This window comes from Heptranchias perlo, chromosome 3 (genome assembly GCF_035084215.1).
Source record: "Heptranchias perlo isolate sHepPer1 chromosome 3, sHepPer1.hap1, whole genome shotgun sequence".
Lineage (NCBI taxonomy): Eukaryota > Metazoa > Chordata > Chondrichthyes > Hexanchiformes > Hexanchidae > Heptranchias > Heptranchias perlo.
Window position 1 is genome coordinate 82866927 of NC_090327.1, and position 27263 is coordinate 82894189.

At 39.9% G+C, this 27263-nt stretch overlaps 1 protein-coding gene across 1 annotated transcript in view; it reads left to right on the top strand.

Annotated features, from left to right (window-relative positions):
- Positions 1-27263, top strand: part of LOC137308418 (early endosome antigen 1-like) — a 498139-nt gene that overhangs the window by 168045 nt on the left and 302831 nt on the right. The window contains exons 8-10 of the mRNA XM_067977151.1: positions 17876-18034; positions 18117-18200; positions 21242-21388. Coding sequence (XP_067833252.1) covers positions 17876-18034; positions 18117-18200; positions 21242-21388 — 390 coding nt within the window. The remainder of the gene's footprint in view (positions 1-17875; positions 18035-18116; positions 18201-21241; positions 21389-27263) is intronic.

The following is a 27263-nucleotide window of genomic DNA, read 5'->3' on the forward strand; positions in this document are numbered from 1 at the left end:
GTCTACCTACTATAACCTTTGACTCCCTTGTTAATCAGGAATCTATCTAACTCAGCCTTAAAAATATTCAATGACACTGCCTCCACCGCTCTCTGGGGAAGGGAGTTCCACAGACTCATGAACCTCTGAGAGAAAAATTTTTTCCTCATCTTCGTCTTAAATGGGAGACCCCTTATTTTTAAACAGTGGCCCCTAGTTCTAATCTCTCCCACAAGGGGAAACATCCTCTCAGCATCTACCCCTTCTAGTCCCCTCAGGATCTTATATGTTTCAATAAGATCATCTCTCATTCTTCTAAACTCCAGTGTATACAGGCCCAACTTGTCCAACCTTTCCACATAAGATAACCCCTTCATCCCAGGAATCAGTCGAGTGAAACTTCTCTGAACCGCCTCCAAAGCAATTATGTCCTTTCTTAAATAAGGAGACCAAAACTGCACAGAGTATTCTAGATGTGGTCTCACCAATGCTCTGTACAACTGTAGCAAAACATCTCTACTTTTATATTCCATTCCCCTTGCAATAAATGACAACATTCCATTTGCCTTCCTAATCACTTGTTCAACTGCATACTAACTTTTTGTGATTCATGTACTAGGACACCCAGATCCCTCTGTACCTCAGAGTTCTGCAATCTCTCTCCATTTAAAAAATATACAACTTTTCTATTCCTCCTGCCAAAGTGGACAAGTTCACATTTTCCCACATTATACTCCATCTGCCAAATTTTTGCCCACTCATTTAACCTATCTATATCCCTTTGCATCTCCTTATGTCCTCTTCACAACTTACTTTCCTACCTACCCTTGTGTCATCAGCAAATTTAGCAATCATACATTTGGCCCCTTCATCCAAGTCATTGATATAGATTGTAAATAGTTGAGGCCCAAGCACTGATCCCTGTGGCACTCCACTCATTACATCTTGCTAACCTGAAAATTTATGCCCATTTATGCCTACTCTCTGCTTCCTGTTAGCTAACCAACCCTTTATCCATGCTAACATGTTACCCCCTACACCATGAGCTCTTATTTTGTGTAGTAACCTTTGATGTGGCACCTTGTCAAAAGTCTCCTGGAAATCCAAGTACACCACATCCACAGGATCCTCTTTATCCACATTGCTTGTTACTTCCTCAAAGAACTCTAATAATGTGCTGTGCCATGAGGTTGCAGTTTATGGCAGTGTACAATTCTGCTGATACCCCACACTGCCTCTTGGATGCCTAGTTTTGGGTTTTGAGATCTGCCCTCAGTCTGTCCCACGTTGCACACAGTATTGCCACACTACATGATGGAGGATGTCCTCAATGCGGAGGTGAGATTTTATTTCCACAAAGGAGTGTGAAGTGGTCATGCCCTACCAATACTATTGTAGGCAGATGTGTCTGCAACTGGTAGGTTGGTGATTTTAGCCTTAGTTGATAATCTGGTGCATACAAATTAGGGTGGCATGTTTTAGTACCATTCTTAGGTCCAAGGATCACTAACTGCTGCTAACTACAGACAAAAAAAACTAAATGAGACTGAGTCAGAAGAAGTGAGGAAAGATCTTCTAACTTTAAGGGGGTAATTTTGACTTTGGTCGATAGTGTAAAACAGGTGATAGCGAATTGGCAGCCTGTTTTACATCTTTCCCGCTTTTCATTTTCATTGAAGTCAATGTAAGTGAAAATTGTGAGAGATGTAAAACGGGCTGTCGATTCGCTATCACCTGTTATACACTATCGCCCAAAGTCAAAATTACCCCCGTGTGAAAATTTAAACGGCAGCATCCCTTACAGTTATTTTCCTCTGAGATTCTTATTAGTATCTGAAAGTTGAGCACTCAAAAGAATGAGAAAGATTCCTGCTGTGATAAAAAAAAAAGAATGACTTGCATTTATATAGCACCTTTCATGACCTCAGGATGTCCTAAAGTGCTTTACAGCCAATGAAGTATGTTTTTTTGAAGTGTAATCATTGTTGTAATGTAGGAAACGTGGCAGCCAATTTGCGCCCAGCAAGTCCCACACACAGCAATGAGATAATGACCAGATAATCTGTTTTAGTGATGTTGGTTGAGGGATAACTATTGGCCAGGACACTGGGGAGAATTCCTCATCTCTTTTCGAAGCCACCTATTAGTAATATAACCTAGTCATCTAAGTGATCTGGTAGTTAAAAATAATGTACATATTGAAATTGATAAATTAATTTTATAACATTCAAATAAGCAAGTGAATGAAGTAACACCCTTATTTAAAAAGGGTAGTAGGCAGAAGGCTGGAAATTATAGACCAGTTAGCCTAACATCTGTGGTGGGTAAAATTTTGGAGTCTATTATTAAGGAGACAGTAGCGGAACATTTGGATAAACATAATTTAATAGGACAAAGTCAGCATGGCTTTATGAAGGGGAAGTCATGTCTGATAAATTTGCTTGAGTTCTTTGAGGACATAACGTACAGGGTGGATAAAGGGGAACCAGTGGACATAGTGTATTTAGACTTCCAGAAGGCATTCAACAAGGTGCCACATAAAAGATTATTGCTCAAGATAAAGAATCACTGGATTGGGGGTAATATTCTGGCATGGGTGGAGGATTGGTTATCTAACAGGAAGCAGAGAGTTGGGATAAATGGTTCATTCTCGGACTGGCAACCAGTAGCCAGTGGTGTTCCGCAGGGGTCGGTGCTGGGTCCCCAACTCTTTACAATCTATATTAACGATTTGGAGGAGGGGACCGAGTGTAACATATCAAAGTTTGCAGATGATACAAAGGTGGGAGGGAAAGTAGAGAGTGAGGAGGACATAAAAAACCTACAAGGGGATATAGACAGGCTGGGTGAGTGGGCGGAGACTTGGTAGATGCAATACAATATTGGAAAATGTGAGGTTATGCACTTTGGCAGGAAAAATCAGAGAGCAAGTTATTATCTTAATGGCGAGAAACTGGAAAGTACTGCAGTACAAAGGGATCTGGGGGACCGAGTGCAAGAACATCAAAAGGTTAGTAAGCAGGTGCAGCAGGTGATCAAGAAGGTCAACGGAATGTTGGCTTTTATTACTAGGGGGATAGAATATAAAAACAGGGAGGTATTGCTGCAGTTATATAAGGTATTGGTGAGACCGCACCTGGAATACTGCATACAGTTTTGGTCTCCATACTTAAGAGAAGACATACTTGCTTTCGAGGCAGTACAAAGAAGGTTTACTCGGTTAATCCCGGGGATGAGGGGGCGGACATATGAGGAGAGGTTGAGTAGATTGGGACTCTACTCATTGGAGTTCAGAAGAATGAGAGGCGATCTTATTGAAACATATAAGGTTGTGAAGGGGCTTGATCGGGTGGATGCGGTAAGGATGTTCCCAAGGATGGGTGAAACTAGAACGAGGGGGCATAATCTTAGAATAAGGGGCTGCTCTTTCAAAACTGAGATGAGGAGAAACTTCTTCACTCAGAGGGTAGTAGGTCTGTGGAATTTGCTGCCCCAGGAAGCTGTGGAAGCTACATCATTAAATAAATTTAAAACAGAAATCGTCAGTTTCCTAGAAGTAAAGGGAATTAGGGGTTACGGGGAGCGGGCAGGAAATTGGACATGAATTTAGATTTGAGGTAAGGATCAGATCAGCCATGATCTTATTGAATGGCGGAGCAGGCTCGAGGGGCCGATTGGCCTACTCCTGCTCCTATTTCTTATGTTCTTATGTTCTTAAGTTCCTCCTGTCAATACTTTTACCGAAAAGTTAGTGTGAGTGTACAATATTCAAAATCTCAATTTGTACTTATGCTGCCTTTTTGCTAATGTTATTGACAGAAGACATTTCATCCCTAAGTGTATAAATGAAAAGTGCATGGTAATATTCTAAATAACAGCTGAAAATATCCTTGATTTAATTATTTTTATTGACTGAATTTCTTTTAACTAAAAAGACTGCCACCTTAATGGAATATTTTCTTTTATTGCTATCTGAAAACAATCACCATACTGTTAAAATGGTAGAACAGCAAATGTTCAAATTTTAAGAATCTGGGGGGAAAATATTTTATATTTAACAAACTTTCACTAGATTGGTTGTGGAGGTATTATGCTTAGGGAGTAGAACTTTACATCAGCATCACTGGCATTACGAGTTATGTTTGGCACTGGAACAAAATCATGTACCTTGAAGAGATACAAAGCCTAAGTTTTCAGATCTTGGAATTTAGTGTGAGACACGTATATTTAATGATTAATAAGTGAAATACTTGTTGCATAAAGGTTCATCAGGAAAGGTTTGGGCTGGTAGAGGGCTATACTGTAAATAATGAATTGTGGAATGCAGCCAGGCTTGTAGAAAATAACTATTTGAGGGATGGTGCATGAACTGAAAGCTGTAATTTTGACAGGTGGCAAGGTGTCATGTCACCAGGCCCTTCTAAAGTCTTATATCTCATACCCATTGATTAATGGCTCTAATTAAGGAACGAAATCAAGCATGTGAAGACAGGGGATCGCTTAAGGTCCTTGTTTGGTAGTTTTCTCTTCCAGGTGCACAGCTCATCCATCTAAATATCACTACTCTTTCATTTATTACAGCTGGATGATACCAAACATGAACTGGAGGGGATTCAGGCTGATTTGTCCATTGCTAAGCATAAACGTGATATAGCACATGCTCAAGTATTATGCACTGTGATATAGTTCATCTGAATAATCAGATCTTTTAACAAATGTTCAGTGCATGAATTTTTCCATCAAACAGATTATTTTGTTTTCCTTGTATTATCCTCACATCTATATGTTCTTATTCTTTCACAGCTGCTCATTTTATATTAGCCTTATTTGAAAATTAGTTCTTATCTTTGTAGTCCCTGGAAACTCAAAGTGCAGAAATAATTAAAGCAAAGGGAACCAAAAAGCTCTGAAAGTCATCTGATGAAAAATGTTGTTTTTTCTGCTGTCAGAGACAGAAAGGAAGGAAACGGGTCTGTAGAGATGGAGTAGAAAGGGATTTCTAAAAATCCTATTAAATCAGGTTGAATTAATGATTTCAGCACTGTGTATGTTTGCTCTGCAAGTGCAGCCACACAAACTGCTTACTAACAAGGCCCAAAGTCAGGCATTACATTGCACCACTAAATAAGTCTTAAGGGAGGGTAAGCAGCTGCTTTTGGCCTGCATTATAATGCTTTATTATTGAATCCCCTATTGGTTTTAGGTGTGGGGTAGTCAGAGGGAGCCACCACCTGGAGTCTCAAGTGTACTAGTTGGAATTTTAAGTCATTTTAAATCTTACACAACTCATGATATTTATAGGAAATGTCTGACTAACCGAGCTGTACTACTTGCTGAAGCACAAATTTCTATATGGATGCTCTACAGCACACATAGAAAACACTCAAAAATTCATTTATATTAATTTGATAGCTTTAGTTTGCCTAACTTAAGAACAAAAACAATATATGCCTTTAGCATGAAAATTGCAATAAAAGTCTTCAAATGTGTTTTGTCTTGCATCAAATGATATTTCGTATTCTATGAGCAAAAAAATGTTAAATTCATAAAAATTGGACTCATCCAACTGCATTCATATGTTATCGCAAGCTTTTTTGGCATCTACAAAACAAAAAAAAATGGATTTCTGATGAGTTCTTGCATGACCATATATGGTATTAGTCAGTGTGAGGTATTGCTAGCAAGCTCATTGCTTTCAAAAATCGAAGTTAAATGGTTCATCTATCATCAGAATTTGTGTCTGGGAGACTTGTCTGAACATCAGTATGATTTATGGTTTGAATTGGAGGAGTCAACCATGCATGTTTCTTAGTTTATCGTTTTATGCTGTCTTCAATTAAATGTCTATAAACACGGTGATGGCTTTACGACATTGTCCATCAATAAAGACCATCCGGTTTTTGCATGAGAATATGTAATTTTCAGGAAAATAATGCCCTTCTGACTTCTGATAAAGTAGATTCTACATATGGTTTGTATTATACGCAGACTTAAAAGCTGGTCTCATCATACTTTGATTTCAGTCTTGTAACATAATTAGGTCAGCAGCCAGCTTAATAATTTTATTTATATTTGATGTGCTGTGCCTTTATCCTGCATCTAAGGACATTTCTGCAATACGTTTTTAACCTATTAATGTCTGTGCCTTTGATTCACGTATATGTTTGTATGTATGCAAAAAGGCAAAAAATGATGAAGCTGAAGGGGTGAGTTGGTGTGTCTGAATTTTCCAAAAGGATTTAACTTTTTAAAATATTACAGACATACATAAATGTACTGCAGAATGGATATACATGATGTGCGATTATAAATAGTTTGCAATGGAAAATTAATGGCCAACCAGAACCAAAGTAAGTAATCTAGCAAAGGGAATGGATATTCTAAAACTGCAGGCTTTCATTTTCTACAGGGACAGTGAATAATATTGCCTTCATCGTCCATATTTATAAATGTGTGGCATTCATGATAGCAGCATGTGATACTGGGTCACTGTCTTCACAGCTGTGCCTTAATATGACTATTAACAACCACTCAACCTTTGTGGCTGTGATATGCATTAGATAGGATATTTCATAACATTTTCAGCACCATGTGTATTTGAAATCTAAGTTTTTTTTACTATTTTAATCCTTATATCCTTAATCAGTTTGATTTGAATTACAGCTTTGTAAAATTTTAAAATAGGAATCGCCATGTTAAAATGTGTTTGCTTAATTGACATAATAGAATGTGCCCAAGGAGTGGGGGAGGGAAGGAATTGTGAGTTTAGAGAGGAGGAGTGGGGGGGGGGGGGGGGGGAGGGTGCGGTTATGAGACTGTTACCAGAAAATATTACCAGTAGCTGGTGAAATATTTCCATTCCCTGTCTTTTACTGAAAACACTTGAGGCACTGTCACTTGATGTTAATAGATTTTAATGAAGTCCAATTTAACACACCAAACTGAAGCCAATGCTATGAAATGCTGATCTTCATATCTATTACTATCAACAAAGCCTTCTATTTTAAATTTTTTAAAAAGTAAACTAAGATGGTGAATTTCCTCAAAGTTTCTCCAACTCCACCATCATAACTTTGGCAGAAAGCCCGTTTATACACGTAGTTGAGGTTTCCATCTAACTTCCGCTGAAGTTATGGCCTTGGAACAGAGAAGCACTGAGGAAATTCACCCCCATTATCTCAGTAAAACTAATTGTATTAAAAGGGAAGGGCTCAGGAATTGTGTATTTTTATGGAAGAAACTTACTTTTTTACATGTTGTTGTCTTCCATGTCTGTGCCTATCTTTACCGTAACTCTCCAATCAAGTTTTGAAATCTCAGGATCCAACTGAACCCTGAGCTGTGTTTCTAACCCCACATCCTCTCCACTACAAAGACGGCCCACTTCCACCTCCATAACATTGCCTTCCTCCACTCCTGCCTCAGCCCACATGCTGCTGAAACCCCCATCCATGTCTTTGTCACCTCCAGACTCGACTATTTCAATACTCTCCTGACTGGCCTGCCATCCTCCATGCTTTGTAAACCTCTGCTTTTCCAAAACTGTGCTGCCCGTTTCCAATGCAGCACCAAGTCCCGCTCACTCAACACTCCTGTCTGAGTCTGGCCTCTGTACATCCTTTCTTCTGTTCGTCCCATATTGGCAGCCGGACCTTTAGCTGCCTAGGCCCAACGCTCTGGAATTCTCTCCTTAAATCCATCTGCTTCTCCACCTCCCTCTCCTCCTTTAAAACTCACGTCTTTGACCAAGGTTTTGGTTGCCCTTACGAATATCTCATTTTTCTCGGCATCCATTTTTGTCTGATTATGTCTCTGAAGTTTGGGATATTTTTCTACGTTGCTATTGCTTTATACTGACATCAGAGCTATCATTTTGTGTCTTTTGACTTGCTTGCCAATTTTTATAGTAGTTGCAAATTCCAGCAACTGTTTTCTCAACTCTCTGCCTGTGGATAAGCTGGTATTTGTACATTTGTACAATGTCTTCAGCTTTAAAACTGGTAAAGGTTAAAAATTAAATACATGGGTAAAGGAGTATATATAAAATCAAGGCTACTCTTGTACAGTGTTCACAGAATAATGCACTTTTTTGAAATTTGATCCCATGAGTACCAGCAAAAATCCATTTACTACAAATTGAATTTGACTAACAAGACGGGTATGACATTAGAAGAAGAGATCAAAAAAGATATGAAGACATTTAAGATAGAAAAGGGGAAATAATTGATAAACTAATCAAACTCAGAGAGGATAAAACCCCTAGTCGGGATGGATTCCATCTGCGCATATTAGAAGAAGTTAGGGAAGAGATAACAGAGGCACTATTACATATACATAAAAATTCATTAGAAAAGGGAATAGTGCCAGAGGACTGGTGGACAATTAATGTTATTTCTATATTTAGAAAGGGAGCTAGAACAAGTCCAGGGAACTATAGACCAATTAGCTTAATGTCGGTGTTCGGAAAGATAATAGATTCTTTACTCAAAGATGTAATAGAAAAACATCTAGAAACTGAAAATATAATAGAGTAGCCAGCACGGATTTCAAAAGGGAAGGTCATGCTTGACCAACCTTATTGAATTCTCTGAAGAAGTAACAAAAAGAGTAGACAAGGGTAATGTAGTAGATGTAATATATTTAGATTTTCAAAAGGCCTTCAATAAGGTACCACAGAGTAGAATCATGTCAGAGCATATGGAGTCAGGGAACAGGTAGCAGAATAAATAGCAAGCTGGCTACAAAACAGAAAACAGAAAGTAGGGGTTAAGGGTAGTTACTCAGACTGGCAAAAGGTGGGAAGCAGTGTTCCGTAGGGATCGGTGCTGGCTCCACTGTTAACAATTTACATCAATGATTTGGACTCGGGAATCGGAAGTACAATTTCAAATTTGCGGACGACACCAAATTGAGTGGTATAGTTAATACAGAAGAGGACTGTGACAAAATACAGGAAGACATTAATAAACTTGCAGAATGGGTGTGTAAATGGCAAAGGAATTTCAATATTGATAAGTGTATCTAAGTTCAATATAGATAGGTGGTGCATTTTGGTAGGAAGGATAAGGAGGCCATATACTGCTTGGAAAAGAGTCTAAATGGGGTAGAGGAGCAAAGGGATCTAGGGGTACAGATACACAAATCATTAAAAGCAGCGATGCAGGTTAATAAGAACTTAAGAAATAGAAGCAGGAGTAGGTCATACCACACCTCAAGCCTGCTCCGCCATTCAATAAGATCATGGCTGATCTTCGACCTCAACTCCACTTTCTCGCCCTATCCCCATGCTCCTTGATTTCCTTGGTGTCCAATTATCCATCAGTCTCAGTCTTGAATATATTCAACGACTGAGCATTCATAGCCCTCTGAGATAGAGAATTCCAAAGATTCATAACCCTCTGAGTGAAGACATTTTTCCTCATCTCGGTCCTAAATGGCTGACCCTTTATCTTGAGACTGTGACCTCTAGTTCTAGTCTCTCCAGCCAGGGGAAACAGCATCTCAGCATTACCCTGTCAAGCCCTCTAAGAATTTTATACGTTTCAATGAGATCACCTCTCATTCTTCTAAACTCCAGAGAATATAGACCCGTTCTACTCAATCTCTCCTCATAGGACAACCCTTTCATCCCAAGAATCAATCTAGTGAACCTTTGTTGCACCCCCTCTAAGGCAAGTAAATCCTTCCTTAGGTAAGGAGACTAAAACTGTACACAGTATTCCAGGTGTGGTCTCACCAGAGCCCGATATAATTGCAGCAAGACCTCCTTACTCTTACACTCCAACCCCCTTGCAGTAAAGGCTAACATACCATTTGCCTTCCAAATTGCTTGCTGTACCTGCATGTTAACTTTCTGTCATTCATGTACAAGGACACCCAAATCCCTCTGAACACCAACATTTCTTAATCTCTCACCTTTTTAAAAAAAAATTCTGCTTTTCTATTCTTCTTCTTACCAAAACGGATGATTTCACATTTCCCCACATTATATTCCAACTGCCATCTTCTCGCCCATTCACTTAACCTGTCTATATCCCTTTGCAGCCTCTTTGTGTCTTCCTCACAGCTTACTTTCCCACCTAGCTTTGTATCGTCAGCAAACTTGGATACGTTACACTCGGTCCCCTCATCTAAGTCGTTGATATAGATTGTATACAGCTGAGGCCCAAGCACTGATCCTTGCAGCACCCCATTACTTACAACCTGCCAACCTGAAAACCGTTTATTCCTACACTCTGTTTTCTGTCTGTTAACCAATCCTCAATCCACGCTAATTATTACCCCCATTCCCATGAGCTTGTGTAACAATCTCTTGTGTGGCATCTGATAGAATTTAGAGAATTCTGGAAGATCAAAACCAATGCATCCACTATCTTTGCAGCCACCTCTTTTAAAACCCTAGAATGTAGGCCATCAGGTCCAGGGGATTTGTTAGATTTTAGTCCCATTAATTTCTCCTGTACTTTTTCTTTACTAATCTCAATTGCTTTAAGTTCCTCACTTTCATTAGACCCATGGTTCCCCACTATTTCCGGTACGTTTTTTGTGTCTTCAGCTGTGAAGACAGATACAAAATATTTGTTTAATGTCTCTACCATTTCCTTATTCCCCATTATAATTTCTCCTGTCTCTGCCTCCAAGGGACCCACGTTTACTTTCGCTAATCTCTTCCTTTTTATATACTTGTAGAAGCTCTTACAATCTGTTTTTATATTTCTTGCTAATTTATTCTCATATTCAATTTTCTCCATCTTTATCAATTACTGATCTCTAAAACACTCCCAATCCTCAGGCTTACTATTCTTTTTGGCAACATTGTAAGCCTCTCCTTTTAATCTAATACTATCCTTAACTTCTCTAGTTAGCTACAGTTGGATCATTTTTCCCGAGGAGTTTTTATTCCTTGAGGGAATGTACATTTGTTGAGAATTCTGAATTATTTCTTTAAATATTCGTCATTGCTTATCTACTGTCATATCTTTTAATCTAAATTCCCAATCTACCTTAGCCAACTTGCCCCTCATACCTATATAATTGACTTTGTTTAAATTTAAGACCCTAGTTTCGGACTTAACCACATCACTCTCAAACTCAATATGAAATTCTATCATATTATGATCACTCTACCCCAGAGGATCCTTAACTATAAGATTACTAATTAACCCTGTCTCACTACACAACACTAGATCTAAAATAGCCTGTTCCCTAGTTGGTTTCTGGACATATTGTCCTAGAAAGCTGTCTCGATGCATTCCATGAACTCGTCCTCCTAACTACTTTTGCCAATTTTGTTTGTCCAGTCTGTGTGAAGATTAAAGTCCCCTGCGGAGGAGAAGTTGTTGAGGGCAGTGGTGACTTTGACAGCGACAGGTAAGAAGGTGGTGCTCGTGCCCGCTGGGAGCAGCTCGGCATGAAGGAGGCTGTAGATGTCCACGACTACATGTCGAGTGACTCTGAGCCTGTGTGTGCACTGCTGATCAGAGAGGTCCATGAAGCTGAGCCTCGGTCTATGGACTCTGTGGCGATGGTAGTGCCCTCTGCGACGCATCTTTCTCTGCAGTTGCCCTCCCTCCTGCTGTGCAGGTGGATGTGTCACAGCACTGTGTTGTGGAGCTCCACATGTCAGAGGTGGCTGGTGAGGCTGGTGATGCTGTTCGCCGTCCGAGGAGGTCATGACTGCAGCTACAGCGGCCCCCAACCGGAAGATGTACATCTGAGGAGGTCCGCAAGGTAGGTACATGTCTCTGGACACCGGGGTAAGTGTGCAAGTTGGTGAATTTTATTGTTATGAGGAGGGTGGTGGAGGCCAAACTTTGTCCAAAGTGACAGAGTGGCTCCTGCAATGAGTGAGGGTCTCCTCCCCCCCCCCACACCTGTCAAATGGACTTTTGCAGCTGCCACAGGCTGATGGCTGCAACACATCCATTTGAACTAGGAGTGTTTCCCTCAGTACGGGAAACAGTCCCAGTTGTTTGCAAAATCCCACCCCTCCTAAAATATCATGTTAATCAGGTCTCTAAACGACCTGAAATACCTAAATAAATACCTTAAGTGGCACCCCGCTGGCTTTAATTGCCGGTGGGAGTCCCACATGAGGGCGCATGTGAGGACGTCAGTGGGAAACCCGGAAGTGGGCGGATTGGAGCCGGGCTCCCGACCCGTCCCGGGAATCCCAGATTTTCGCAGCGCCCCCGCCACCAACGCACCTGATCGCAGGTGCAAAAATCGAGCCCAGTATTTCCAAGTTTGTTGAAATACAAAACTGGGTGGGATTGTGAGTTGTGAGGAGGATGCAAAGAGGCTTCAAGGCGATTTAGACAAGTTGAGTGAGTGAGCAAATACATGGCAGATGCAGTATAACGTGGATAAATGTGAAGTTATCCACTTCGGAAGGAAAAAGAGAAAGGCAGAGTATTATTTAAATGGTGATAGATTGGGAAATGTTGATGTACAAAGGACCTGGGTGTCCTTGTATACCAGTCACTGAAAGCACACATGCAGGTGCAGCAAGCAGTTAGGAAGGCAAATGGTATGTTGGCATTCATTACAAGAGCCTTTGAGTACAGGAGCAAGGATGTCTTACTGAGACCACACCTGGAGTATTGTGTGCAGTTTTGGTCTCCTTACCTAAGAAAGGATATACTTGCCATAGAGGGAGTGCAGTGAAGGTTCACCAGACTGATTCCTGGGATGGCAGGACTGTCGTATGAGGATAGATTGGGTCGACTAGGCCTGTATTCACTTGAGTTTAGAAGAATGAGAGGGGATTTCATTGAAACAAATAAAATTCTGACAGGGCTAGACAGACTGGATGCAGGGAGGATGTTTCCCCTGGCTGCGGGGGGAGTGGGGGGGGGTCTAGAACGAGGGGTCACAGACTCAGGATACGGGGTAGGATCTTTAGGCCTGAGATAAGGAGAAATTTCTTCACTCAGAGGGTGGTGAACCTGTGGAATTCTCTACCACAGAAGGCTGTGGAGGCGAAGTCACTGAATATATTTAAGAAGGAGCGAGATAGATTTCTAGACACAAAAGGTATCAAGGGGTATTGGGAGATAGCGGGAAAACGCTATTGAGATAGAGGATCAGCCATGATCTTATTGAATGGCGGAGCAGGCTTGAATGGCCGAATGGCCTACTCCTGCTCCTATTTTCTATATTTCTATCCTCACCCCCTCCCTGCCCGCCCCCCCCCCCCCGCTTCAAGTTCTTCTCCAGCCGTGAGGAGATGTCCTCAACCCTGGCACCAGGTAAGCAACACAGCCTTTGGGTCTACCGGTTGCGGCTGCAGAGAACAGAATCTATCCCCCTGACTATATTATCCCCGAACACTACCACATTCCTTTTCGCTCCCCCCATTAGAATTGCCTCTTGTATCACGGTGCCGTGGACAATTTGCCCCTCCTCCGTAGTCTTTGTTCTTATCCGTACAGATAGCCTAAGACCATAAAAAAAGCAAACCAAGCAGCAGGATTCATTTCTACAGAGATCGAATTGAAAAGCAGAGAAGTTATGTTAAACTTGTATAGAACCTTGGTTAGACCACACATGGAGTATTCTGTACAGTTCTAGTCGCCATATTATAAGAAGAGTATAGAGGCTTGGAGAAGGTGCAAAAAGATTCACAAGGATGATACCAGAACTGAGAGGATATACTTACCAGAAAAAGATGAACCAGCTGGGGCTCTTCTCTCTAGAAAAGAGAAGACTGAGAGGTGAGCTGATTGAGGTCTTTGAGATAATGATAGAGTTTTAAAGGGTAGACATAGAGAAAATGTTTCCACTTGTGGGGGTGTCCAAAACTAGAGGTTATAAACATAAGATAGTCACTAATAAAACCAATAGGGAATTCAGGAAAAACTTCTTTACTCAGAGAATGGTGAGAATGTGGAACGTGCTTCCACAAGGAATAGTTAAGGCGAATAGCATAGATGCATTTAAGGGGAAGCTGGATAAGCACACAAGGTAGAAAGGAATAGAGGGATATGCAAATAGGGTTCGATGAAGAGGGCTGGGAGGAGCTCGTGTGGAGCGTAGACCAGTTGGGCCTAATAAGAACATAAGAACATAAGAAATAGGAGCAGTAGTAGGCCAATCGGCCCCTCGAGCCTGCTCCGCCATTCAATAAGATCATGGCTGATCTGATCCTAACCTCAAATCTAAATTCATGTCCAATTTCCTGCCTGCTCCCCGTAACCCCTAATTCCATTTACTTCTAGGAAACTGTCTATTTCTGTTTTAAATTTATTCAATGATGTAGCTTCCACAGCTTCCTGGGGCAGCAAATTCCACAGACCTACTACCCTCTGAGTGAAGAAGTTTCTCCTCATCTCAGTTTTGAAAGAGCAGCCCCTTATTCTAAGATTATGCCCCCTCGTTCTAGTTTCACCCATCCTTGGGAACATCTTTACCGCATCCACCCGATCAAGCCCCTTCACAATCTTATATGTTTCAATAAGATCGCCTCTCATTCTTCTGAACTCCAATGAGTAGAGTCCCAATCTACTCAACCTCTCCTCATATGGCCTGTTTCTGTGCTGTAGACTCTATGTAAGTTAATCAGCCACTGTAAATCAGTGGGCCTAATGTTATCTCCTACATGGCATAAAAATCCTAATCTTATAAAACAGCGTATTCTCCAACTCACTGTGAGTCATGGGAGATCAATATGAGTGTGTGTGTATGTATATTTATCTTATATATGTGTATGTGCATTTCCTATCCATCATGTAACACTTCTATATCAGACTGCCATTACAGCTAATTGGCTCACGTGTAAATTTCTTCCAATGATCTTTCAAAGCAAATAAGAAAGATACCCAATCATTTGGAATCTATAGAGAAACTTTCCTTCGAACAGACAATATCTCAAACAGCAAATATCTTAGTAAAACAGAAGTCAGAATGTCCATAGCCAGTGATTTAAAAAATAACCTTAGCAATCGTGTTTCCATAATATAATATACATAAATATAAGATAAATGTACTTAAAGAACAGCATATCATCCAGCCTACTATGGGCAATGCCATAGGAGATTCAGCAATCAATAAATAAATAAATATGCAAGTAAATCAGTAAATGTACAATAATGAACTGCCTGGGGACGCCTATTAGGTGTTCATAGCTCACTGGCTCGATGATAATGGGTTCTAAGGTCATGTATTGGGTGTGCCTTGGGCCAGCCCATTCAAACACACCTGTATGTTCCCTGTGACCCCTGTGTGCACAGAAATGGACAAGCTCGAATTTCTAGGCTTTAGTACCTAGGTAAAGGAACCAACATATCCTTTTGTGAGCAGTGCCACAAAAGATCAACTAGTAAATAATGAAAATTATATGAACTGAAAATTTTATGCACTTGCTGAATGTCAAACCTCAGGCACCACATTCTTGTTATGGAAAGTCCATGTCACATTTTCATCTGTTTTGACTAATGTTTTGTGGTCATAAAACAGCAAGAAATCAAAACTGAAGAGAAAAGAGAAGGGGAGCCAGGAGCCAATCAAACTGCTCTGAAAATATTTTGAAAATACTCTCAGCTACCATCTTTATTTTCTCATTAACAATTAAAAATTAACAATAGGAAAACTGTGTTCACGTGTTTATCTTCAGAAAGGCTGAGAAAGGGAGAGTGGCACACAGAGGCTTATATTTCCCACCTGGTCTGCCTAATTTGGGATGGTAATCAGACAGACAAGAGTCGGAAATGGATTGGGAATCTGTGGATTGGGAAGCAGTGCCTACTTTTGTACCTGCCCAATTTTCTGCCCTCATTCAAATGAGCGGGTAATAATGTGGTGATGTCATCCATCCTCTTTCTGCCTCAATTTTTACTGAGTGGTAACCACACCTGTATGAAGCAGGCACAGGGGAAAAGGTGGGAGCAAATTTAAAGAGCTTTATGAAAAGATTTACGGAATCTATATTTCTCTGCCATTGTCAGATTTTTTTGTTTTGTTTTTGGCTCTTGCCAACTACTTTTCCAGCAACTTTCTGCCATTTGTTGTGTGGCTGCGATTTTTGCCCCCCTTCAAACAGAGCACGTGGATTTCCTACTGGAAATGGTTCTCTACCTCTACCTTCTGGAAGAAGAGGTACAACGGAGGGTAGTCAGGCTGGATCAGAGATGCATGGCACCCACCTGCAGGTACCCCACACCATAATATACAGCAGAGGCATTCCGACCTGCATTTGACTGAATATCAGTTCACTTTACAAAGGAAGCTGTCTCTGAGTTGTGGCAGATGCAGCCCTTGTCACCTGTAGATACCATTTTGCCAGTGGGTGTTAAGATCACCACTATCCTGTATGCCTGTGCCACAGAGTCATTTCAGACTGCCACTGGGTACATCTGTTACAGAAGTCAAACCGGTGCATCAAGCAAGACACAAGTGCATTGTTCTCTTAGCAATTTTATCCGCTATCGTGCCAATGTGACAGGTGCAAATTTACTGAGGTATAAGGAGCCATAGTTGATACCTATGTGGCCATAGGTTGACTTTCCTGTTGACTCACTTTATTAATGAAGGGAGCCAACAGGAAAGGATACCACATAGTACAATCGAAAGATTATACATTTGGATGGCAAAGATGCAGCGTACTATTTCACTTTTCTCTGCATTGAACTGTTTCTGCCACTTGTCTGTCCACTCAGCTAACCTGTCTATGACCCCCTTCAATCTTTTGCATTCTTCCTCACAATTTGTCATGTATCAGCAAACTGATATCATGCCTATTGTATCTATCTCCAAATCATTCATATGAGTGGAAAATAAAATGTCCTAAAAATCCTAGTTATAATCCTACCCCCATCCCACCAATCTGATGAACCATAAAATTGCATTCCGTTTGTTACCATTGTGCCTTCATTTTCATAACAAAACTCTTATGTAGAATCTTATCAAATGCCTTCTAAAAATCCTCTCTTTATTTTTCTTTATCTTTTATTGCTCATGTACATGTTCAGCTCCTTAGCTGTGGGATGTTCTCTATGCCAAAATTCTGTATTTTTCTTTCTCCTTTTCTTATTCTCCAATGAGAGAAAACAAAGGATTACTATTAAGAAGTAGAGCTATCCTGTAAATAGGTGTTTTAATGTGAATTCCTTTCACTTGTACTGAGGGTGCTGGAATATCAGCACTGTCTCTTCCTGAAGAGCAAGCAGGAAAGGGAGTAGCACTGAAAAGTCATCATCAGCAACAACTAAGCAGGGTGGAAATACAGAGAGAAACACATGGAGGAGCAGGTCAAGTGCGGGTGAGGTAGATTGCAAGAGGCTGTGAGCTGTGTTATGAATACTGATGGGATAGTGAAATGAGAATTATCTGTGTAGTTGGATGTCGAGTCACTGCATATCTATTGCTAGATTAAAATGTTGCAGGTTGTATTAAGTTTTTACTTGGTGACAGGAATGTTGCTATCATTAGCAGATTTTACTGGATGAACGAGACTATTTTAATGAGCCAAATGTGTGCATATGTTAAAATACTTGAATTATTACAGACAATAAGTCATTCACTTTTATTATTTTAATGTTTTAGTATGATGTTTGTGTGTTGACAAATAATGACATAATTAATCATTATTATTCACCAAATTATGATAGTCAATTTTACCTGTTTCTGATTTAGCTGAAATCTGAACTCAAATTTTTAGTCCTAGCAATACAATATTTTAGTCTTGTTAGTTATTGTAGGTGAGCTGTTATGCTTACTTGTGATTTAATACATTTATTATACATTAATACAGAGACAGCTTGTAAATGGCTCCTTTCAAATGTTAAAAATAGTTCATTATTTGGCTATCGTTGCAATAAATGTAAGCCTACCAAATGCAAATTTGCGTGTCTTCTTTATAAGATCATTACTTATTAAAACATATGTTTCCTAATTAAAGGTTCAAAAGAAGAACGTCACCGTTACTGAACTGAAAGATCAAATTAAACAACTTGAACAGCAATACAATGAAACGGTGGAGGACAATGGACGCTTACAAGCCCGACTTGAAGCTTGGATGATCACTGCGCAAAGTGAACAAGATATCCTTTCAAATGAGGTAATTTCTTGAATTTTTAATAAATATTCAGACAAATGTATCTGCAGTTAATTTTTATCATTATAAATTTATAAATCTACAGGTCTTCTGTAAGGAGGACATAATCCATAAACTACGAATGAAGCAACTAGGTCAAGATGAAAAATGTAATATAGCAGAAGAACAGGCAAGTTTTTAAAATTTTGTTTGATGTTGATATCGCTTGACATGCAAACAATTTTAATAATTGAAATTATTTTCATTCTTAAAATACATATATAAGATTCAATAGACTTTTATTCAATTATAAACTTCTTTTGTGCTATAAATGCAAATATATACATCCCAAACAAATGTCACCTTGTGTTTTCATGTTGTACCAATATGTACTCCAATATTCTTCCTCATCCAGCATCCATCACTTATTCAAAAGAAAATCCTGGTTATCAATGGAGAGAGCCATTATGGGCTTAATCCTTTTAAAACTTTTTGACATTGATCCCAAGATGACACCCTATTATTTTCCCTTCCCTCAATCTATAAGGTGACTCCCATGATGCGATGCATCAGTTATTTTCTCCAGTGTCAAGAGTGTAAGGAAAGGCAAAAAAGAGAAAAACAGGAAAGTAATAAAGAACAGATGATAAGGAGGATGAATTAGAAAGAATTAAATTGCCAGAAAATTGGAGTCAGGATTGAGTGGTATGTATATGAATGCACAAAACATTTAAAACAACGTTTGAGTTAGAAGCATTAATTACCATGCAAGAGTATGACATAACAGCTATTATAGAGCTGCGGCGTAGGTTAGGGCAGGACTGGTAACTTAATATTCTTGATTATGACATTTTCGGAAGAGACAGGGAGGGAAAAAAGTAATTGGGCCGTAGTAAAGGATTCTATCACAGCACTAGAATGTAAGGTTGTTCAGTGGGTTGTGTTAGGACAGAATCTACATTGATAGGGTTAAGGGAACTGGTACACAAACAGCAGGCGGTGCGATCGGCATACTTATGGAGTTAGGAGCATTCCTGCTCATCCCGGCTCCATAGAAAGGTTTTTAAAAAATTTAATTTAGTTGCCGGCCACAGGGGCCATTGAAGAATCGGATGTCGGGAACATATTTACACAGTTGTCCTTCAACAGGTGTTAGGCCTCTAATCAACATATTCAATGGGCCTAAAAAGTGGGCCCCATGAATTTAGCAGTGGGACCAACACCTGCCCAGATAGCTAAATTGATATGCTTTGTGCCCGTTTTACACCCGAGAAATGGGCGCAATGCATATGAATTTCTACCCCAGTATGTTTCTAGTCCAACAAGGAAAGAAGTATTGCTCAGTTTAGATCTTGAAAATGAATTGTGACAAATAACTGATGTGATAGAAGGGGAACAATTGGAAAATAGTGACCACAACATAGTTAGGTTGAATGTTGGAAAAAAAGTTAATAAGAAGTCAGAGATAAAGATGCTGAACTGGAAAAAAGCCAAGTTCAATAAGATAGGGAGGGGTCCAGCCGTTAGCAAGCCGGAAGTCTTCTGTGGGCCCAGAATTACAAAGTTCTTCAGCTGTAGATGGTTTTTAATGAAAGTGAAATTTGAGTCAGTTGGCATACTTTGCATCCCATGAACATGTCAGATGACAAATTTTTAATTAAATGCAAAGATATACACCAGTTTACCAGTTTAGGTATCCAATCCTCACTAATGAATCTTCACTTACAAATTCTTTGGGTTAGATTGTCCCTCCCCCATGTGGACTTCGGGTAACCTGCCAGAGTGCACTCTCCTGGCCTCCCAGTAGTCCCTCAGAGCTATGGGCAGAAAACAATCAGCCTGGAACAATCCGCCAGCTTCGGGCCACTTCAGTATTGGGCGGCCTGGCCAGCCTTTGGGCAAGCAGAATGTAGGTTCTTTAGGGTGGGTGCAATCTCTGGAGGGGGAAGCTGGAGCGGGAATGTCTCATGGTTGGTTTTGTGGAGCATGCTCCTGCACCCCCCGACTTCACAAAAATACAGTAAAACTGACCTGTGGGCTTCTCTTCAGCTGGACCGCCAGCTGATACTGGGCTGAGCCAGTACTGTGCGCAATACTGTCCTCAAATGGCAAACAGGCTGAGACCTATGCATGTCATAGGATTCCAATCTGTTTATTAAAATAAACTACTGCTAACTGGGGTGGGTGCTTTGGCTGCCCAGCAGTAGGCCTTGGGGAAAGTTGAGGCAGCCACAATAACAACAGGAACGGGGCGGTAAGTTATTTCCCACCATTTTTGGGGAGCTACCGTCCCATTTCCGAGGCCTCAAAATCTCCTTTATCTCATGATAATTGGATTGTCCTGTATTTATACATAATTTTGATACTTATTGACTCTTTGCAGCAGTTTTCTGACCTTTGAACATTTGATAATGATGTTGATGGCACAGTGTACATTTCTGAAAATCCTACTTGTCATTCACTGCCAAAAAAATTGCAATTCAGCATGTTTCATGCCATGTGATCCCACAAATGTATTAAAACAGAGTGGATTGCTTTGTTTCTGCCCCAGCAAAGTCCTGCCTTTTGTTCATTATGTGTCCTCCAGAATGTAATGTACTTACCAACCAGATTGGATTAGCTTTGTTTTACTTCTATTAACAGCCTTCTCTGGTTGTAATGCCAATGAACCTTTTGTTTTCTCGGGAGAAAACGTCAGGCCAGACACAAACCGTTCAAATCTTCTAGACACCATTCTGCCCTGTATTGTTATTGAAAAGAAATGCACTTTGTTCAATTATTGTATTTTTGTGTTCTGAAATTTGAAGCTTTCTGTCCTGAAACATTAAGTTCCTGTTTAGAGATCGATCCAGACACTTTATGGTATAGGAGCAGTATGATTTTCTTTTAACTTTCTTGTTATGACCAAAACCAAGATGATAATTACTTTCCATATTTTAAAATATCGCATGTCAATTATTGGTTTGGCTCAAATGTTGCTTCATCATCCAAAACAATCAGAGTAGTTGAATTACTTCGCTGTTTTTTTGTCAGTAATAGAAAGTTAAATACAACTTTTTCTGAATGCATTTAATTTATATTATTCAGAGCACCATAAAACAACAGTCTTGGATTGTTAGTTAGGTTCAGTTAGCCAAGTTAGATTAGATCTTTCTGTTTTGTAATTTTGAGCTGACATGATTGTGCAAATATAACACTTGTAACTAAAAAGCTCTTTGAAATTTATTTTAGATCCAGCATCAAGAGAAGCTGTTGGAACAACTGCATCAGAAATATTTGGCTGCAGTTAATATAGTTGAAAAGCAACAGCAGATGATTCATTCTCTGGAACAGGATCTTCAAACTGCCATGATTGCAGAAAGGGAAATGGCTACTGGGGTAAAACAACAATATTATTTTTAAATACAGGAATTATATCTGAATTGTGAAAATGCTGTTGTTTAATACAGTGAGGATATTATCGTTGTTAAATGGATAAGTGTAGTCCTATGCCAATTTTGTGTAACTAAATTATCTTTTTCTTAAACATTGTTAGCGCTGTTCGGTGATTGGTTCAGCCTAACTAGGTCAGCTTTTCTTTTCCTTAGACTGAAACCCCTTTTTTCTGTGGTGTATTTTTGGAGACCTTGTAAAAGTCATCCAGTTGAAACAATGGTGTTTAATAAGCTTGATGACAATCAGCCATAACCGCTTCCGATTTTTTTTAAAAGAGCCGCACACTAGTTTACATATTGGCCAATTGTACATTTATTGTACAAAGTACTTGCAAAGAATACATTGATACTATAAGTTTGTTGGCATGGTTATGCATATTCGAATAATAGTTTTAAGCAATTCAGGATCCAAAATGGCCACAGGATGAGGGAGAATGGTAAGGCTAAGGTACATAGAGATTGTTATCTTGTCTAAGTGTATCATTAAGTTGAGCTGTTTTTCTTGTGCCTAGGTCAGATGATGATAGTGTGCCATGTACCCTCTTGCCCCTCTCTCTACAGGAGTATGCTGTGGAATAACTGTATAGATCTCCATGAAGAGGTGCAAAATGTTTGCACTTTCCCAACTGTGGGCAGAAATGTCACCATCAGGGAAAATTGTCCCCCCTCCTCACACACATTTTCTTATCATTAGCAGTTTATATTAATCGATACATAGTAGGGACACCCATAAGCAGAGGAGTGGGACGGATGGGATCTCATTGCTTATCATGGCCTTTGTGGCATCGGAATACCGTGCCCTAAATGATTGAATTTGAGGGCAGGACCTGGTGTGTGTAAGTGTGTGACAATCTGGCTACAGCTTCTTCAACATTATCATACAGGGAAGGGTTTGAAAACGTGGAGCTTATGCTGGTGGTAGGGGGTTATGAAATGTTCAGCATTTGAATTTCAGTTGCCTCTCCTGCATTGTGCTGTATGTGATGATTTGTCTTCAAACTTTTCTCTAGCCTTTCTCAATTATTTGGTGCTTTTGTCACTGCCCTAAACTTCTTAGCCTTTCTGTGAAGTTTGAGGAGATGTAATTTGATGGAGATCAACTCTTGTTACAGTTTACAGAATGTTGCTGGGTCCTGGAGAAGTTTGTTGATCAAGAGGTTCTGGAAAAGGCACTACTAGTTGAGGTGGAATTTGTTGCAGGAAAGAAAAAATCTGTCCTTGAAGAGGGGTTTGCCAACCTGCCCTTCCCACAACCATGAATCTGCTTATGACAAATGCATCTGGGAGATTTTTGTCACATTAGATTAAAGGGAGGGCTAATAGTTCTTGTGGCATCTTCAGTCAAGAAGATCTCATTCCAGAATGATAGTGTTTATGCACCTAAGGGATTTCTGCACCTTTCTGGTCTCTTGCTGTGGTGTACGAATGATAGGATGGGACTACACCTAAGTATCTGAAACCACGTCTGTCCATATAAAGGGATAGGATTCACTGCAAGTATGGGGATTCCCTGTGTGAGGGATATAGTGCGTTTTGAAATAGTTAAGTTTGTAACTTGTGAGCCGAGCACAGTTTATGATGGGTTGGAAAATGATGGAGTTGGTCATATTTAGTAATATGTCCTCAGTGTACAATGATAATTTGTGCTTGGCCCCTTCAACTTGCACTCCACAGATGTCTAAATTTGCCCTTAAGCCTATTGCCAATGGTTCCACACCCGAGGCAAAGATAAGGGGATGGGGGAGAGGACACAGTCCTTCATTGGATTCATACTGTGGATGGGGTTCAAATATCGTAAGAACATAAGAAATAGGAGCAGCAGTAGGCCATATGTCCCCTCGAGCCTGCTCCGCCATTCAGTCAGATCGTGGCTGATCTTCAACCTCAACTCCACTTCCCTGCCCGATCCCCATATCTCTTGATTCTCCTAGAGTCCAAAAATCTATCTATTTCAGCCTTGAATATATTCAACGACTCAGCATCCACAACCCTCTGGGGTAGAGAATTCCAAAGATTCAGAACCCTCGGCGTGAAGAAATTCCTCCTCATCTCAGTCTTAAATGGCCGACCCCTTATCCTGCCACTATGCTCTCTAGTTCTAGACTCTCTAGCCAGGGGAAACAACCTCTCAGCATCTACCCTGTCAAGCCCCCTCAGAATCTTATATGTTTCAATGAGATCACCTCTCATTCTTCTAAACTCCAGAGAGTATAGCCCCATTCTACTCAACCTCACCTCATAGGACAACCCTCTCATCCCAGGAATTAATCTAGTGAACCTTCGTTGCACCGCCTCTAAGGTATCCTTCCATATCCTTCCATAGGTAAGGAGAGCAAAACTGTATGTAGTATTCCAGGTGAAGTCTCACCAAAGCCCTGTTCAATTGTAGTAAGACTTCCTTATTCTTGTACTCCAACCCCCTTGCAATAAAGGCCAACATGCCATTTGCTTTCCTAATTGCCTGCTGTACCTGCATGCTAACTTTTTGTGTTTCTTGTGCCAGGTCCCACATTTAATAGTATCTCACCATTTAAAAAATATTCTGTTTTTCTATTCTTCCTACCAAAGTGAATAACCTCACATTTCCCCACATTTTGCTCCATCTGCCACCTTCTTGGCCACTACTGAACCTGTCAATATCCCTTTGCAGACTCTGTGTCCTCCTCACAGCTTACTTTCCCACCTCGCTTTGTGTCGTCAGCAAACTTGGATACATTATCAGTTTGTTTCACCTCCATTCTTGAGCATAGGGAAAAGGAAGACAAACTTTACTCAATTAAATGTCTTATCATCATCTCGACAGAGTATTTAGGCAGTGGTTATGGTGTTATTCCAATGGTGAGTATCGTTAAATAGCTGCCTCGTGTTCTCTAATTGGCATCCCGGATAAGCTCTGTTTGGCCAATATTTTATAGTCATTATTGAAGAGTGATTTGGCTTTGTAGAAATATGTACAGGTCTTCAAAATAATGAAAGTTATTGATGGACTGAAAGTAAACAAGCTATTTAATTTGAACAATGAGCACAGGACTAGAAGACATAAGGAAGAAGCTCAGAGATTAGAAGCAACTTTTTTTTAACCCACTTGATAGCAGATATGTGGAAAGACTCCCAGAGAAGGGAGCTGACTCAGCATCAGTTGTCAACTGAAAAAGATGCTGGATTGACAATAGTTTAGAATATTTAACTCCACTATTTGATTAGGTAAGAAACTAGTATTTTCTAAAGTGGGGTCTCAACATCAACTTGCATTTATGTAGTACCTTTAATGTAGAAAAACACCCAGAAGTGATATGGGGGGAATGCCTTTGTTAGAATAATCATACATGGACTCTAAATGATATTGGTCTGGTGGGTTGACTGGCCTTTTGTTGCTCTGGTTTTTCTTTGTTATGAGATAATAGACCTTGCCTTTCTTGTTAATTGGTGTGATGGTAGTCGACTTGAGAGTATTTGGGAGGGTGCTAGTGAAAGTGTTTCAGTTGATTTAACCTTATCGTGTAAATTTGCTTCTGAAGTGACCCATGTCATAAAGATGATCTCCTACTTTCCTGCCAAAAAATTCTTCAAACAGCAGCAGCCCTATATTCAGGCAGCATTACATCCAAGTTTCAACTCCAGTTCTGCAGAAGCTCTCATTTCAATACTGAATTTCCTCTCTCTGGTTCTTGGCTTGCTGTTCCTTCCTCTGGCTCATGGTCTCCTGTTCAGCTTTCATTGGTTTCTGATTTCTCACTTTCACCTTTCTCATTATTGATCTTTCATCCCCCTATTTAGTTGGCATGCAGCAGTGGCAGTGCATGAAACAGTCTATCTGCGCATTAAAAATTAGATTTTCCACATTCTATGGAGTTGTCCCATAGGCCATTCTAGCTTCACAGAGAATGGGGTTTGATTTTAATGCGTGTCCTGACTTTTCCATGCACAATCAAGGAGGGAGACTGGAATCTTGGGAGTGGTGAATAGGTGACCAGTATTCAGGAGAGTCTAGAGGAGAAAGGAGAGTGAGACCAAGCCAAGAGCAGGTGAGTGTGCTCCTCCAGACTGAGCAACAATACCATCCACCTCAATGACTCCCATATAGGCCAATTCCTTTACTTTGTACTCTCTCTTAAATGTGAGTATACGTGGTAGCTTTGGAAGCATTTTTGACTAAGATTTAGCATGGTATTAGCTTATTCAATTTTGTCGCAGTACATAAGGAGTTAAAAACAAGATTCACTCAGAAAATCATGCCCTGGTTTATTGTGATACAAATATTACAATTTTTAGTCATTTTGTCTCAGCCAGGTATCCGAGGAAGGGGACAGGGGGGCATTTAATTCAAATATAAACATCTTCTGGGATTTATTCAAATATGTGCTTATTTGGCTACTTTTTTGAATGTAAACGACAATTATTTAAATTTGTTTGGTCCTTTTCTGGAAAATATTTCCCAGCCTGGCTGGCTCATAGCGGACAACCTGTCCGAAGCCTTTGGAGAGTAATAGGTCATATAACACCTGGTGGGCAGTAAGAAAAGAAATAGTAGCGCTCCATAAGAATGCAGCAGTTATGTCTGTTATTTTCTACTTACTTGAGATAGTTAAGTTTAATAACTATTGTAAAATCTGTGTTGACATTCCTACTGTTCATTTAATCTTATTGTTTAATAAATTTGTTTGGTAATTAAAACCTATGTCACAATTTAATGTGGTGTTATTTTGCCACCTTCCAAAATTAAAGAAGATCATGTGAAGATACGTGATAGAAAAAGTAAGCCAAAACAAAGTTAAGAGGGTCTCTCTATTCAATCTCAAGGCATGCTACAAATTTACCTAGATATTATGGCAAAGTGAAAGGACACTGGGACATAGGGAGCAAAGGGAGTGGTCGATAAAAACCCAAAAACATAAGCAGAATATAAGATAGTTAAAAAAATTCCAAAAATGTAACAGTGTTTTATAGAATTCAACCACATGCTTTCTTGCCCTATTACTGTTGTCTGGATCTCTATGTCTTGGATTGAGGAGACTGAGTATCCTTTTGTAGGTGTAGAGTGAGTAGGCGGTTTGTGGGATAGTGCTTGGATTTGGTGTCTGAAGTGTAGAGATCTACAAATGGCATATTGATTTCATTGAGGTCACAAGTAGATTGCCATCTAACGTTCCTTATGGATACAGTGGGTCTGCTGTAAAGTATTTGTTTAAAATTTTTTGTGCTTATTGCCTGCTCATGGTATTTTGCCCAGTGAACAGAGGAGTTTTTCTGTGCCTGTGGACAGCAGATTGTTTAGCCCCTCTCTGGTCTGAATTAGGATCCTTTCAGTCACTTTGGATATTTTAAATTTTTGGACAGTAGGTAACCCATTTACATGAAGGTCAGTCTGGACAGATCCCTTCCTTGAAAAACATCAGTGAACCAGTTGGATTTTTACAACAATCCAGCAGCTTTCCTGGTGCTAGCCCACAAATTACCAGTATAACCAAACTCAATTTCACAACTTGCTATGGTGGGATTTGAACTTATGACCTCTAGTTTGCTAGTCTAGTACTTTAACCATTACACTTGATTATGTTTCGAAGGATTTACATTTGGTATACCGCATTTATATGCATGTAGGCTGCATTCCAAATTTGTATTCTCCCATGCAAAAGAACACAAATATGTTCAACTAAAACTGATTTTTATTTAAAAAGTATGCCTATATCTGAGCACATAGGGGCCTAAATAAAGTACATGCTAGTAGAATAGGTGGAACATTACAATATATTTTCATATTTCTCTCTTTATTTAAGTGACTACTGACATAAAGTTCATGATTTGTTGCATGCAACTGT